The 16,874-nt window shown below is 40.7% G+C and overlaps 2 protein-coding genes across 2 annotated transcripts; one reads left to right on the forward strand and one right to left on the reverse strand.

Annotated features, from left to right (window-relative positions):
• The first annotated feature begins 5,329 nt into the window (after positions 1–5,329).
• On the forward strand, positions 5,330–6,619 carry LOC109169123 (U-box domain-containing protein 15-like). The gene is made up of 5 exons (XM_019317997.1): positions 5,330–5,476; positions 5,518–5,721; positions 5,807–5,839; positions 6,241–6,389; positions 6,481–6,619. The coding sequence occupies exons 1-5, from the start codon at positions 5,330–5,332 to the stop codon at positions 6,617–6,619; spliced, it is 672 nt and encodes a 223-aa protein (XP_019173542.1).
• Positions 6,620–8,020: 1,401 nt separating this feature from the next.
• On the reverse strand, positions 8,021–16,575 carry LOC109169124 (putative receptor-like protein kinase At3g47110). Its single transcript, XM_019317998.1, has 4 exons — positions 15,690–16,575; positions 9,230–10,525; positions 8,663–9,160; positions 8,021–8,477 (listed from the first exon to the last, which is right to left on the reverse strand). Exons 1-4 carry the CDS (start codon positions 16,573–16,575, stop codon positions 8,077–8,079), a joined length of 3,081 nt encoding a protein of 1,026 aa, XP_019173543.1. The 3' UTR covers positions 8,021–8,076.
• Positions 16,576–16,874: the final 299 nt, after the last annotated feature.

Here is a 16,874-nt window from a genome sequence, read left to right on the forward strand (position 1 = left end):
GGGTTGGGTAGAACCGTTCACGTAATCGTGCCTTGAGGCTTTCCCAGTTGAACCCTGGTTCTTGTCGATGGGTGGGTCCTTCGTGGATCCACCAGAGGTCGGCCTCGTGCCCGAAGTAGAACGAGGCTATCTCTACGCGGCGTTCCTATGGGCATTCCACTACTCCAAAAATCTTATCAAGCGTCCGGATCCATTCTTCTAGGACTGCGGGATCCTCTTCTCCCGAAAACGTGGGTGGTCGGTGATTTGAGACTTGTCGGGCGACGTCCGAGTTTGCGTTTGATGGAGGCGGTGGGGGCCTGTTGTTGCGAAGGGCCGCGTCACTTAGTGCCTGTGCGACCTGTGTTAGTTGCTGTAGAGTTTGGGTTAAGGGGTCATTAGTGGCGGGTTCCGGAGTCCTTGATTGCCTTCTGTTCGGTGCCATGCTATCGTCTTTCTGGTCAGTGTTTATAAGAATGTTAAGTTAGAGTTCGATGCACTTCTGGTGAAGTGATAAGAGGGGAAGGGTTTTAGAATGGGGAAGGGCAACGTGTAGGGAAGTTATGTGTAGGTCTCACAATCTCACCGCGCGTCCTAAGATTCCTGAGCCCTATGTTCCTAGGTACTTAGAGTTCAAGCCTAACGTCCTAAAGTCCGGTCTTAAGAGTCTTTTCCTAGGGTCAAACTTAGGCTCTGATGCCAACTGTAACACCCCTGATTTTCAAGACATTTAAAACTTAATAATAAAGGTAACATCTCATTAAATCCCAAAACGTAACATAAGTGTACGGGGTGCTATGCCACACCTGGGCTAGAGAACCCAGGTGCACAGGCTGTCTAACTACTATCCTCTGAAATATAATTGCATAATATGGCACGCAGGCCGAAAGGGAAACTATACTACTTCAACGCTCCAGTTCTAGCGCGCTCCAGTGCTCTAATCCTCTGTGCCTGAAAGCCAAATATATCTGTTCAGCGAGAGATGCTGGTAACCCACTCCAACGCGTTGAAATACAATACATATAGAGATATATATAGATATACGAAAACCATTTTGAGCATGAAGATATATCCTACGAACTCTAGCTTTAAAACCAGGAATGACTCGACAGATAAGGCCAGACACAAGCAACAGTTATAACAGTCATAAGCAGTTTACAACAGATAAGGCAGGTAAGGCAGAGCATAAACAATGGTCATAACCCAACATGAACAATCCCCAATATAAATCCCATAGTCACATCCCCCAAGACACTCATAATCACAACCCGTCCATATCACAACACATAACGCACGTTGTTGGCGCCACAGGACCACTCGCATGCCCATACATGCGGGTCAGCGCATATAGCTCTGACACGGCCCCACAGCACCATGCCCCGTATCGCAACACGGGGAGGTCGATCGCAACCGACCGATGAACCGCAGCTCATCATAATGTTTGATCGCAACCAAACAGTGGACCGCAGCCCAAGAGAGTATGTCATCTGACTGTAGCCAGGAATTCCCGTCTGACTACAGCCAGCCTCTGAACCGCAGCTCAGGAAAATGTCATCTGGTTGCAGCCAGGAATTCCCATCTGACTACAACCAGCTTCTGGACCGCAGCCCAGGATACCGTCATCCGACTACAGCCAGGAATTCCCATCTGACCAAAGCCGGCTTCTGAACCGCAGCTCAAGATAACCAATCCGATCGCAACCGAATTGGGGTAACACGCACACATAACACATAGCAAGCACATGCAACCCACATTACACATTGGGAAGGGGGATAAAGCGTATAACAACCTTATGCGTGATCCATCACATACTAAGAATAGTCCTAAGGGGGTCATACTTCTTCCACCTAGGTCAACGGGATACCAACTCAACTAGCAAGCAATATAATAGACTCATAAACCTACGAACGGTACCCGAAATATCAAACTAGACATAGGCACGACAAACGGGGTCCGTTGGGACACCACGGGGATCGGGGAAACATCAAACGGGGAAGCCGGGGTCCCGAGGGGGGAAGATTCCAGCGGGTAGCCGGTGGGTGGGGGTCCACCCGCCGGCTGCCCGCCGGTAACGCTGTTCCGGGCAGCGGGTGCCCGGCGGGCAGCTGCCCGCCCGCCGGCTGCCCGCTGCCGGGGCTGCCCGTGAACGCCGCGGGTAGGTGGCGGGTCCCCTACCCCCACCTACCCCCCACTGACTCTTTTCATCACTTTTCGCCCCGGGAACCGATGTGGAACCCGAAACCATGCTTAGACACTTTTCAACGTAATTAACGACAACACATAGACAATTAACGGATCAAATACGATAAACGAACGGCACATAACCTATCATGCTTTTCTAATCATAATCAACACCCAAACATGCGATTTCCCCACCCGATAATCCAAGAATAATATCATACGATACAACCTAGGGTTCTAATCACTTTTATATCACCAAGAATACAATTCGTCCTCTTATTGCAAGATTCGTAGGAACAACACATAGTCATCAAGGATACCAATTAATCATCAAAAACATCATAATCATCAAGAACAACACATAATCGTCAAAACCCCAATTAATCATCAAGAACATCATAATTATCACGAAACTCCCAATATCAAGATTATCAAGATTTCTCATGGAATCATTATATCGACATCAATAATAATCATCATCAATCGCCATTTACAACAATATGGGGGAAACCCTAAGGGGAAATCATAGCTATGAAAATAGGTTTTGTTGAGACATGGGTTACCTCTTAGCCTTAATTAATTCCTTGGCTATGAAGGATCTTTCTTTAAGCTTTCTTGCTTTCTTGATTTCTTCTAAGGGAATTCTTGGAGCTCTCCTGGGGGCGATGGGGCGTTTAGGCGTGTGGGAGGGTTCCGGGTGTCTCCTAAGTTCCCTATTTATATATTTAAGATTCCTAATTGGGGCCTGAATGGTATGGGTTTACTAATTCTATTCCTTATAGGACTCAGGGACTTGCTTTAGGGATAAGGGTCCATGTTAATTAAAGCGGATCCTAATCATAATCTGAATAGTAAAAGGTTTACTACCTTTATTCCTAATAGGCTTAAGCCTCTAATTTAGGCAAGGGTCCACGGTTCACGGTGGACCCTAATAATTAATTAAAGGGGAACTTAACATAATTAATCATATTTAATTATTATTAGCGGGATTAATTAAATAATTAATCCAGGATTAAAGGCCGTAACACGGGGTGTTACAGATTGGTCCTGTGGCGCCAACAAAGTGTGCTATATGATGAGATAGGAAGGATTGATGTTGTGACTGTTATGGAAACGTGACCATAGGATTCTTGCTAGTAAACTATACATGTTTAATTGTGATTATTGGTTGTGTTTATTTATAACTGTGCCTTATGTCGAGAATTGTATATACTTGATTATGACTGTTGATTGTGTGTACCCCTTTCTGTCGAGTCGGTTCCCTGATTTGAAAGCTAGAGTCTCTTAGGATATATCCTCATGCTTCGAAATGACTTTTCGTATATCTATGTATATATATCTATATGTATTGTATTTCAACGCGTTGGAGTGGGTTACCAGCATCTCTCGCTGAACAGATATATTTGGCTTTCAGGCACAGAAGAATAGGTCACTGGAGTGCGCTAGAGCTTGGAGCGTAGAAGTAGTTAGTTTCCCTTTCGGCCTGCGTGCCATGTTTATGCATTTATATTATTGGGACATTAGTTAGTTAGCCTGTGCACCTGAGTTCTCTAGCTCAGGTGTGGCATAGCACCCCGTACTCTCGTACTCTGATTGGGACTTAATGAGATTTCACCTTTATTTTATAAGTTTTAAATATCTTGAAAATCTGGGGTGTTACACCACCTACCCGCGGCCTTCTTAGGCAACACCGGCAGCGGGCAGCCGCCCGCTAGGCACCCGCTGCCCGGAATAGCTGCCGCCGGCGGGCAGCCGGCGGGTGAACCCTCACCCACCAGCTACCCGCTGGTTTGCACCCCAATTTGGGATTTTGACTTCCCCATTTGATGTTCCCCCGACCCCCGTGGTGTCTCAACGAACTCCGTCTATCGTGCCTATGTCTAGTTTGATATTTCGGATACCGTTCGTAGGTTGTATGAGTCTTATATATTGCATGCTAGTTGAATTGGTATCCCGTTGACCTAGGTGAAAGCAGTATGAACCCCTTAGGATTATTCTTAGTATGTGAAGGATTACGCATAGGTTTTGTTATACGTTTTCTCCCCCTTCCCAATGTGTTAATGTGGGTTGCATGTGTTTGCTATGTGTTATGTGTGCATGATACCCCAATTCGGTTGCAATCGGATTGGTTATTCCTGAGCTGCGGTTCAAAAGCTGGCTGCGGTCAGATCTACACTCTCGGGCTGCGGTCCACCGTTTGGTTGCGATCAAACGTTTCTACATGAGCTGCGGTTCATATTTCCTGGCTGCGGTCAGATGACATACTCTTGGGCTGCGATCAACTGTTTGGTTGCGATCAAACTATGATGAGCTGCGGTTCATTGGTCGGTTGCGATCGACCCCTCCGTGTTGCGATACGGGGCAGGGTGCTGCGGGGCCGTGTCAGAGCTATATGCGCTGACCCTCATGTATGGGCATGCGATTGGTCCTGTGGCGCCAACAAAGTGTGCTATGTGATGAGATATGGAGGAGTTGTTGTTATGAGTGCCTTGGGAATGTGACTATGGGATTCATATTGGGAATCGTATATGTTGGGTTATGATTATTAATTGTGCTTATCTTATCTGTCTTGCCTGTTGTAAACTGTATATGCTTGGTATAACTGCTGTCTGTGCTTAGCCCTATCTGTTGAGTTTATCCCTGTTTTAAAAGCTAGAGTTCGTAGGATATATCTTCATGTTCAAAATGGTTTTCGTATATCTATATATATATCTATATGTATTGTATTTCAACGCGTTGGAGTGGGTTACCAGCATCTCTCGCTGAACAGATATATTTGGCTTTCAGGCACAGACGAGTAGATCAATGGAGCGCGCTAGAAGCTTGGGGCATAGCTTAGATAGTTTTTCCCTTTCGGCCTGCGTGCCATAATTTAGTATTGATACTGATTGAGGTTTTAGAATTTAGCCTGTGCACCCGAGTTCTCTAGCTCGGTGTGGCATAGCACCCCGTACTCGTTGTATCGTATTTTGGGGATTTAATGAGATTCTATCTTTTACTATGTAAGTTTTAAAAGTCTTGAAAATTCGGGGTGTTACACAAGTCCTTTCTACTGGGAGCCCAGAGGCTCAAGAAACCTCTGTTGCCACTCTTTTCAACTTATCAGATATTGAGGGATTTAAGGTTAAGATTTGTAGGGCAATAAAAGCTGTTGTTGAATTATTGGCATATGGAGCTCCCAGGAGCAAGAAAGATGCAGCTACAGCTTTGTATTACTTATCTATACTTGATGAACAAGTATCGTATTGTGCAGGCAGGTGCAGTGAAGTACCTCATAGAGTTGATGCGCCCTGATGTTGGGATGGTTGATGAAGCGGTTTGTATTTTGTCTAATCTTTCTTCCATTTTTGAGGGAAGTTCAGAATTTGTCGAGAAGGAGGGGTCCCTATTCTGGTTGAGATTCTCGAGTTGGGATCTTCAAGAGCTAAAGAGGATGCAGCTGTTGCTCTCCTGCAATTATGCACTGACAACATGCAGTGCTGCAATATGGTTCTCCGGCTTGGAGCTGTCTCTCCTTTAACAGCGTTGTCCAACTGCAGTACTCCCAGAGCACGACAATTGGTGTGATGCTAACCATCTATCAATTATGGTTTTGATATGTCCTTATTTTTAATTGTTTTGATAACTTGTTTTTGTCTACTTGCAGGCACAAAGACTTCTTAACTACTTAAGAGAAAAGGTTTGATGCTAACTATCTATCACATATGATATCTGCTCTTATTTTGGTTTGTGTTGTTAACTGGTTTTCGATCATAATCAAACTACGTCTTAATGAACTGATTCAACTCCCCCTTTAGGTTCCCCTTGGAAAAGTTCCGTCTCATATAGTACAATTCAAATAGAAGCCGGATTCATCTTTGTTCTTCACAAGCTCTTCTGCTTATAAAGACCGGTTGGCACTCTCAAGAGATATAAGTAAGAAGTGAGCTAGTCAATTTTCTAACCATACTATGGCGTCACATGATGAAGACTCCCATTTACACCATGATCATACTACTTGTGCATCCAACGAAAATTCAAATTTAAATTGTTTGCATGCAACTGCTGGTGATAGAATTGAGATTTCTTCACACTCATCAGCCTCTTTTAGGTTCACATCCACAATTGAGACAAGAAGGAAATCCTTTAAGTTATGTGAGGTTTCAAAGCTTTTCAAAATCTTTAAGCAATCCAATGTTGAAAAGTTTTACGGCAACTCTTTTTCCAGTTGGCCCAGTTTTCACGAGCAGGTATCTTTCAGAGTGTTGCATGAGGCAACTAACGGTTTCTCTAACACAAATTTGATTGAATTGGTTATGGAAGTTTTGGCACTGTTTATAGAGGAACATTTGAGCAAGGTCTGGGACCAACTGTAATGGTAAAGGTTCTTGACCTTCTAAAAAATGGTGCTTCAATGAGCTTTCATTCAGAATGTGAAATATTAAGGAACATACGTCACAGAAATCTTGTTGTTGAGTAAATGTGATGATGGAAATTGTATATGCGGAAAGCTGATTAATAACAATGGTTGTTGAACATTAAATAAATACTTTCTTTCTTGCTGACTTGCTGACTAAAAGTCTAAAATACAAGTTGCTGACTTGCTGCTTTCTTAACAAATCAAGAAAACTGATAACAAGAACTTTTCAAATATTTGGAGCCTTAATTTACTCCTAATTAAACTCTTTAAAGGCAGTGATTGCAAAATTGTGTGTAATCCCTAATTAAACTCTTTAAAGGCCTTAATTTACTCCAAATTCAATCCATTCTATTATAATCCCAAGAGGATCATCATCTCCATCTCATCCCCGTTTGTCTTCTGATGAATCGTTGCCCGGTTTTGTACGTTATGTGCTGAGTTCTCAGGAAACGGAAGTATAAGCTCATGTTGGAGATTTTGGATCATCAATGTTTTATGCACCAACAATTGAAGATTCATCTAGTACGTCAGATTAAATGGGACCATAGGCTACGTTCCACCAGGTAATTAACTAACATATTTTTAATTAAAACTTTACCATATAGTCATTTCTATAAACTTACAGTTATGATTTAGTTCTTCACCACACTAAAACTATAATAGATGCTTTATTTTTACATTTGGTTTAATTTGTTTTCTCTTTGCAAATTATTTTGATCTAGAATATGCAACGAGCACAAATGATTCAACATTTGGAGATATATATAGTTATAAAATTCTTTTGCTGGAAATGTTCACTGCAAAGCGACTTACAGAGTTATTCAATGATGAATGTAGTCTCTATGAGTATGTAGCATCAGCATTGCCAGAGCAAGTAATGAAGATTGTAGACCCATTGCTTGTAACATATATACCTAGAAAGAAACCATGGATGGGATAAAAAGTTGGACAGTGATGGAAATTTGCTGAAAATTAAGGAGAGCGAGATGCGTACTTTCTTTTTCTTCATCTTCAAAATCGGACTGTCTTGTGCTTCTACATCCCCATTGGATCGAATACTTATGAAAGATGTTATCATCAAGTTACAGAAGATCAAAAGAGCTTCTTATATAAGAACAAGCAAACACCTTCTGTTGCATAGAATATCTCCAAATTTTTATATTGATATTGTACTTCATTCCCCAGGATTCATCTTTTGTTTTGTTTGTGAATATCGTAATATCAAGTAGTAAATTATTTTAACCAAGTAAAATTAAAATATTTTTCAAGTTTTCAAACGGACCTTTAGTGTAATAAAAATATAGAAAATATTGGTTACTTCATATAACAAAAGAAGAATCCAAAAAAAAAAAGTTTATAGCAAAAGAAACACAGAGCATCATTTATTAGTCCAAATAAATAACAAAGTTAACATAATTGCAAGTTTCTTCAAAAAAAAAAAAAAAAAAAAAAAAAAAACATAATTGCTAGTTCAGCAGTGGAAACATTGCTAGATCAGAAGACATGTTTGCATAATTTTATGCAAAGAAGGCCTTCCTAATCTTGTGTAATTCCTTGCTCACTTCATTCATATGCATGCGATTCATTGGTGATCTTGAAGCACAATTGAGACCAATTTTGAAGATGGAGAGGAAGAAGTTATGCACCTTGCTCTCTTCAATTTCCACCAAATTACCATCATTCCCCAACTCTACATCCGATATTATTCCATGACTGCTTTCTAGGCATGCTGAAAGTGATGGGTCTACAATCTCTATCACTTCCTCTGGCAAAGCCATCTCCACATACTCACAAAGACTGCTACATTCACCATTGAATAAACCATCTGTGGGTCTCTTAGCTGTGAACATTTCCAACAAAAGGATTCCAAAGCTATACACATCTCCAAAAGTTGATGTCTTTGCTCCTATCCCGTACTCTAAAACCAAATTATTTGTGAAAACAAACAAAGTAAATAAAAAACAAAATAATTAATAGAGCATTTTAATTTTTGGAAGAACTTCTTCAATAGAAGGTATGATATATATATATATGAATATGACTTTTTCTCTTAAGCTATCTAGTTATGAAACAAGTGGTAAAGTTTTATGACAATATTCTTACCTGGTGGAACATAACCAATTGACCCCTTTAATCCAATGGTACTACTTTGTTCACCAATTGGATCTCTAATTGTGCGTGAATAAAGTCTTGATATACCAAAGTCGCCAACATGAGCAGTTAAGTCTTTGTCAAGCAGAATGTTACTTGGCTTTAGATCACAATGAATAACCGTTGGCTCACAATCATCATGGAGATAATGCAATGCAGAAGCTACATCAATTGCAATGTTTAACCTTTGGAGAACACTTAGAACGGTTGTCCTTGCATTAGATGAATGTGCATGCAACCACATATCCAAATCCCCATTTTCCATGAACTCATAAACCAAAGCTTTGAATTCAATACCTGCAAAATCACAACTCGAGCAGCAAGTCAAAATTGGAACAAGATTTCGGTGGCGTATGTTCCTCAACACTTTACATTCTGCAAGAAAGCTCTTTGAAGCTCCATTTTTTAAAAGGTCAAGTACCTTCACCGCAATTGTTTGTTCTCCACCACCTTACTCAAATCTTCCTTTGTAAACGGAGCCAAAACTTCCCGAACTGATCAAATTTGTCTCAGAGAAACCATCAGTAGCTTGATGCAAGTCTCTATAAGGGATTTTGGAAAGCTTTTCAACTTTGGATGGCTTAGCTGACTCCATCCTTTTTCCTTTCCTCCAACACAATGTTAGAAAGGCAATGAAAGATGCAAACACCAGAGCCAAGCAGATACATGTGAAGATAACAATCATATGCTTAAAATGCTTTCTGTGTTTTGTTTTCTTCACAGGACATGGAGGCAGATTTAGCTCAGGTATACCACCGCATAGCTTTTTGTTTCCAAGCAATGATACATTGGTCGCCACTGCAAACACTCCAAATGTTGGTACCTCCCCCTCAAGATCATTGAAAGAAAGGTTCAAATATTTCAAGAGAGGGAGCTTTTGGAGATCTCTAGGTATCTCTCCAGTCAACTTGTTGTTTGAGATATCCAAATACATAATGCTTTTTAAGGAAACCAAAGAAGGTGAGACTTTACCTTCAAAGAAATTACCATGCATATCAAGATATTCAAGGCTCACACAATCTCCAATTGTATCTGGAATTTCGCCTGACAATTTGTTCCTAGAGATGTCTAAGGCATTTAGTGTTTTCAATTTGCCCACAGTGGGAGATAACGGGCCAGTGAATGAATTGCTGGAAAGGTCAAGGCACTCAGACAAAGATAGCAAATTAAAAACTTGTTGAGGAATGGTGTCATGTAGTTTGTTAGTGCTCATGTACCACTCATTCAAGTTCCTGAAGTTTTCCACATTTGATGGTATATTGCCATCAAAATTGTTGTTATACAAAACAAGTGAAGCTAGAGAAGTAAGGTTAAAAAGAGTGAGTGGCATTTTTCCATATAATTGGTTTTCTGCAAGATTCAAAACTTGTAGTTTATGCAATTCACCTATCTCACTAGGAATATTACCGGATAATAGATTGACTCCAATCTCGAGAGCGATCAGGCTAACTAGATTTTTTATTCCTCCGGGTATTGTACCAAATATCTTATTCTCTCCCAGAGATAAGATATAGAGTTTGGAAGAGAGGTTAGCTATTGTGTTTGGCAATTTACCTTCAAATCTATTTTTATCAATGGAAAAGACCTTTAAATTACTACAATTGGACAGAGATGTTATAAAAGTCAAGTCATTGAGGGGATCATTGCTACCAAGAAGATTGTGCTCAAGGTTCAAACGTAGAAGATCTTTTAACCTTCCAATATTATCTGGAACTTTACCTACAAGATGGTTTTGTGATACGTCAAGAATTCGAAGCTTAGAGGTGTTGGTAAATGAAATAGGGATGGTTCCATGGAATTGGTTAATGTCAAAATGTTGGAAAACTTCAAAGCTTAGAAGAGAAACTGGAAATGTGCCATTGAACTCACAAAAAGCTTGAAGCTCAAAGCTGTTTACATATGAAGAAGAAGAAGGGAAAAGAAAGCTGTGGACCACCAAGCTACATGAACCGGCAGTTATAACTGCCATGAAGGTGAAAAGACTAACATGCCCTTAATGACTAAAAAACAAACAAAGCAAGCAGAGTAGAAGCAGATGAATTGGATGAGCTGAGACACTTGGAGATGAATGAATTATGCCTTATTTCATCACCCCCCCGTAAGCTGGAGCATGAAGATCTTGAAGGCCCAGCTTATCATGAAACTTATCAAACAAGGGCTTAGCCAATGCTTTTGTGAAGCCATCTGCAGTCTGGTTTTGTGAAGAGACAGCAAGAAGTTTGATGATTCCTTCATTAATCTTTTGCCTAACCACATGACAATCAATCTCAATATGTTTAGTACGTTCATGGAAGACAAAATTCTCACCAATAGCAATAGCAGAATTATTGTCACAATACAAAGTTACTGGGGTAGTGGTTTCTGCCTTCAGGTCTGCTAACAGGAACAATAACCATTGTATTTCACATGTTGTAGAAGCCAAAGCTCTGTATTCTGCCTCAGAAGATGATCTAGAGACTGTGGCTTGCTTCTTAGTTTTCCAAGAAATCAAAGAACTCCCAAGATATATACAATATCCAGTCACAGATCTTCTGCTATCCACACAGGTTGCCCAGTCTGAGTCTGAAAATCCTTGCAGCTTCATAGGTGTTTTAGATGAATAGAATAAGCCTTTTCCAGGTGCCCCTTTTAGATATCTCAATACCCTATGAGCTGCTCTCATATGAACATCTCTAGGCTTCTCCACAAACTGACTCAATTGTTGAACTGCATATGAAATATCAGGTCTAGTATTTGTTAAATACAAGAGCTTCCCAACCAATCTTCTAAAAACTTCAGGTTGAGCAAGGGGAACTCCATCACAATTAGTCAGTTTTAGACCTGTGACAGCAGGAGTTTTAGCTGGTTTGGCTTCCAGAAAGCCATATTCTTTCAAGATCTCCATAGCATACTTCCTCTGGCAAATGTTGATTCCAGCATCAGTTCTGAAAGCCTCAATGCCTAGGAAGTAGTTCAAATGCCCCAAGTCTTTGATCTTGAATTCTTTATCCAAGGACTGCTTTAATTCATCAATTTGAGTGGAATCTGTTCCTGCTAGCAGGATATCATCAACATACACCAATAGGGCAATGAAAGAGGTTCCTGTTTGTCTAGTAAACAAAGAAGGATCAGCAGCTGATTGTTGAAAGCCATGTACCTGTAAGGCTTTAGTTAACTTGGCATTCCACTGTCTACTTGCCTGTTTAAGACCATATAAAGATCTCATTAACTTGCAAACCTGATTTGGCTTACCATTCTTAAAGCCAGGAGGCAACAACATATACACTTCCTCTTCTAAATCTCCATGTAGAAAGGCATTATTAATATCAAGTTGCTGAATGTTCCAAGCTTTAATGGCAGCCACAGCTAGAAAGGCTTTGATTGTTGTCATTCTAGCCACAGGAGAAAAGGTCTCAATGTAGTCAACACCTAGTTGTTGAGTATAGCCCTTAGCAACTAGCCTTGCCTTGTACCTTTCTATGGAACCATCTGCCCTATGCTTTACTTTATATACCCACCTACAACCAATAGGAGATTTACCAGCTGGTAAATCTGTTAATATCCAAGTTTTATTCTGATTCAGAGCTTGTATCTCAGCTTCCATGGCTTGTCTCCATTCCAAGTGCACTACTGCTTCCTGATAGGACTGTGGCTCTTCAGAGGAGGAAATAGCAGCTGCACATATTCTATGAGCCAAGGGTAAATTTTGATAAGAAATAAACTTCCCTATAGAATGAGGGGATGTTTTGAGAGATCTGGTATTAAAGTTCTCAGATGTGGCAATCTGGCACACATAGTCCTGTAGTTTTGAGGGAAGATTTCTTGATCTCACAGACCTCCTAAGTTGCTGCTGAGTAACTTGATCATCAGTGTCTCTGAGATCATCCTCAGAATGTGGCTGTGTGATATGGGCATGACCATGATCAATGGAGTAATCCCTAGACTGGGAGAGTTCAACATGGATGTCTGGAGTGGATTGTTGCTCAGGCTGTATTTCTATAGGGTGATCATTCAACAAGGTATCTTTGATCACCTTTCTGTTATTATGTCTCCCAACTTGATCTGACACATTATAATCTGCTTCAATATATGTTGGAATCAAAGGAAGTGAAGGACCAGGGATATCTGAAGTGGCATTATCAATACCAGTCCCTGAGTGTTGTCCCTTGTAGGGAAAAATATGCTCATGGAAAACCACATTCCTGGAGACAAAAACAGTTCTATCAGTTATATCAAAAACCATATATCCCTTTATATTAGCAGGAAACCCCAAGAAAATGCATTTCTTGGCTCTTGTCTGCATTTTGTTCCTTCCTTGTGAAATAGTGGCTCCAAAGCATAGGCACCCAAAGGATCTCAAAAGACTGTAATCAACATTTCTTTTGTGCAACATCTGGAAGGGAGACTGTCCATCCAAGACTTCAGTGGGCAACCTGTTTATGAGAAAAGAGGCATGCAAAACACAGTGTGCCCAAAAACTGTCATTAAGACCAGACTGAAACTTTAAGGCCCTAGCTACATTTAAAACATGTTGGTGCTTCCTTTCCACTACCCCATTCTGCTGAGGAGTGTGTACACATGACCTTTGATGGACCACCCCTTTCTCATTAAAGAAAGCTTGCATCAGAAACTCATTCCCATTGTCAGTTCTAACAGTTTTAATCTTGTCACCAAAATGAGTTAGAACATAGTTATAGAAGTTGTGGAATATGGTTCTGGTTTCTGATTTCTGTCTCATTAAATGCAACCAAGTATATCTACTATAATCATCAACAATGGTTAAAAAATAGTGTTCTCCATTAAGAGAGGCCACAGAGAAGGGGCCCCAAATATCCATATGAATTAGATCAAAACACTTCTTTGATTTGCTACTACTAAGAGGAAAGGAAGCCTTCTTATGTTTGGCAAAATAACATGTATCACAAGGAGTTTCAGGAATAGTACAAGGTGAAACTCTCACTCCTTTCAACATTTGCATCTTATTCATTGGGTAGTGACCCAACCTATTATGCCATATCTCAGCAGAAGAACTACTACAAGTCATCTCAATGGAGCTGCTATCAGAATGAATTGGATGAGCTCTCTTTCTGATTGGGGGATTGGAGACCAGGTACAATCCTCCCTTCTCTTTAGCAAAACCATCCACCATCCCAAGATGGCCCTGAATATTACAATAATCAGCCCCAATGACAATCTCATAGCCTGACTCTCTTGCTAGTTTGCTAGCAGAGACAATATTGAAAGAAAAGGATGGAATAAACAACACATTTTTCAACATTATATCCATGTGAAGTCTAATATCTCCCATGTGTGTAACATTAACTGTTTCCCCATTAGGTAGCTTCACCAATACCCATGAACATCATAATAAGACTCAAAGTAATCCAGGGAACAGGTAATGTGGTCAGTTGCACCAGAATCTAGGATCCAAATATCAACAGAATTCAAGACAGTATTAACATGGGGATTAAGAATGAACTTGCCTTCAGTATGTCTCTCTGCATTTTTTCTGGAATCTGGATTAGTTCCAATGTTGGACAAAGTCACAGCAGCATTATTGGATGAATAGCTTCCTTGGCCTTGGTTCTGCAATAAGGTCACAAGCCTCTGAAATTGATCAGCAGTGAGGCCTACATCTCCAACTTGGTTTACAAAAGCAGGCTGAGAGTCCTGAGATTGTTTGTCTCTGGACTTATAACCTGGAATCCATCCTGGGGGAAAACCATGTTTCTTGTAACATTTCTCAATGGTGTGCCCTAGCTTTCCACAGAACATACACTTAGGAACATTCTTCCCAGAATTACTGTTGAATTTCTTTTGCTTAAAGGAAGTTGCAGCAGCCACAACTGATTGATCATCTGCATTCTGTGTTGTTGTGGTCTGAATAGAATTAGATTGAACCAAATCAACATTCTTCATGCCAGAGTTTCTAAGCTTCCTCTCCATCTTAAGTGCCATATTGAGGACCTTTTTCCATACTAGGAATAGGATCCATAACCAAAATTCCAGACTTAATATTTTCATATTCTTCATTCAGTCATTCCAAGAATCGAATGATCTGATCCTCCTGTTTCTCCTTCTGAATTTTGCTGGTAAGTGCACAGGAACACCTCGGTACACACTCACATTTAGGGATAGGCCTCATGGCATTCATTTGGACCCATAGAGCATTAGACTTAGTAAAATACTCGTTAATTGAAAGGCTACCTTGAGTAGATCTGTAAATCTCGTTCTGCAGTTCTGCAATTCTGTGAGCATCAACTTGAGAGTATCTGCTCTTAAGAACGCTCCAGATTTCAGCTGCAACTTCAAAGTACAACACTCCCTCTGCAATCGTAGGACTGAGCGATTTGAACAGCCAGGAGCACACGATATTATTACACCTTCTCCAGGTCGGATACCTCGGATCAGACTCTCCAGGACTTGTTATGCTTCCGTCAACAAATCCGTATTTGTTTTTAACCTCAAGTGCAATTCTCATTGACCTGCTCCATGTTGCATAATTGATTTCTGACAATGGAGGAGATACAAGCACGAGGTTAGGATTCTCCGTTACGTGTAGGTACATAGGATCGTGGAGCTCTTCCACATGCTGAACAGGACTAGGGTTGATCGGAACATGCTCGGACGAAGCAGCTTGATCGCCGTCATTCTCATCACCGGTTTCAGTCTCCGCCGTGACTGCTGCGGCGTAACTCCGGTGGCGCTCTGATACCATGTTGGAAAACTTCAAAGCTTAGAAGAGAAACTGGAAATGTGCCATTGAACTCACAAAAAGCTTGAAGCTCAAAGCTGTTTACATATGAAGAAGAAGAAGGGAAAAGAAAGCTGTGGACCACCAAGCTACATGAACCGGCAGTTATAACTGCCATGAAGGTGAAAAGACTAACATGCCCTTAATGACTAAAAAACAAACAAAGCAAGCAGAGTAGAAGCAGATGAATTGGATGAGCTGAGACACTTGGAGATGAATGAATTATGCCTTATTTCATCACAAAATAAAAGACTTTCAAGTTTGGCATGGTGTCTCCTATATAGCTTGGAATGGTCCCTTCAAGTGAGTTTTGGGATACTGAAAAAATTTGTATAGAAGTCATATTGAAGAAAGAAGGAGATAGTGTACCAGTGAAATTGTTGGAACCAAGAGAAAGGATATTTAAACCCCAACACCGCGTAATATCATGCGGAATACGTCCCTCCAAATGATTCCACTCCAAGCTCAACTTTCGAAGTGATGACAAATTCCCAAAAGTGGTGGGAGGAATTCCACCTGTCAATCTGTTGCTACCCAGAGATAGTTGTTGTATCTTCTTCAAATTAGCTAGGAATGCAGTAGGGATCTTCCCTTGGAGGCCATTGTTAGAAAGTTCGAGTTCCCTAAGTTGTAAGCAGTTGCTAAAATTAAGCGAAACCAGTTCTCCCCTCAGTGCATTCCTATACAGGTAGAGAGATCTTAGTCGAAACAAACCACCAATCTCTCCTGGAATTTCACCATACAAATTATTCTCACTGAGATTAAGAAGCCTGAGGAAAGTGAGATTTCCAATATGAGGAGATATGGTTCCCACCAACCCCATCTTAGGAAGCCTCAACGCCACAACTCGTGGGTGTCGACGACCACACCTCACTCCGTGCCAACCACAATGGTGCACAGAGTCATTCCAGGAGTTAAGAACTACTCCTCCATTCGGATCATCAGCAGAAATAATCCGGTGTTTAAACTCTAAAAGAGCAATTCTATCGGTTTCATTTGAGTAGAGAGTAGGTGATGATGATACAAAGGAGGAAGTGGGAATAAGGGAAACACTGCATATTATGCAAAACAGAAGATAATAAAAGAGTGAGGAGAGGGTTTTCTCATGGGCCATCTTCTTCATCACCTCCATCTCTGAACTAGAATTCAAAAAGATAGATGGGATTTAGATAAACAAGAGAGTGAATGATGTGTTTTTCTCACAGGGTATTATATATTGCTTATATAGATGTGCTAAATCAAAATGGAGTCCGTCACCCAAGAAATTTCTGATATGCGTGTAAGTAGAGGCAAATTAAATACACTTCATACCATGCTCCATACGTCAATTTAGAATTTTGTGATACTAAAGTGTCTGCTAGACTTGGAAATTAAAGTCAGGCAATTCAATAATTTTGTGGTGCACATTAATTGTTCTGTAAGTCATCACCA

This window comes from Ipomoea nil, unplaced genomic scaffold (genome assembly GCF_001879475.1).
Source record: "Ipomoea nil cultivar Tokyo-kokei standard unplaced genomic scaffold, Asagao_1.1 scaffold3251, whole genome shotgun sequence".
NCBI classification, from domain to species: domain Eukaryota; kingdom Viridiplantae; phylum Streptophyta; class Magnoliopsida; order Solanales; family Convolvulaceae; genus Ipomoea; species Ipomoea nil.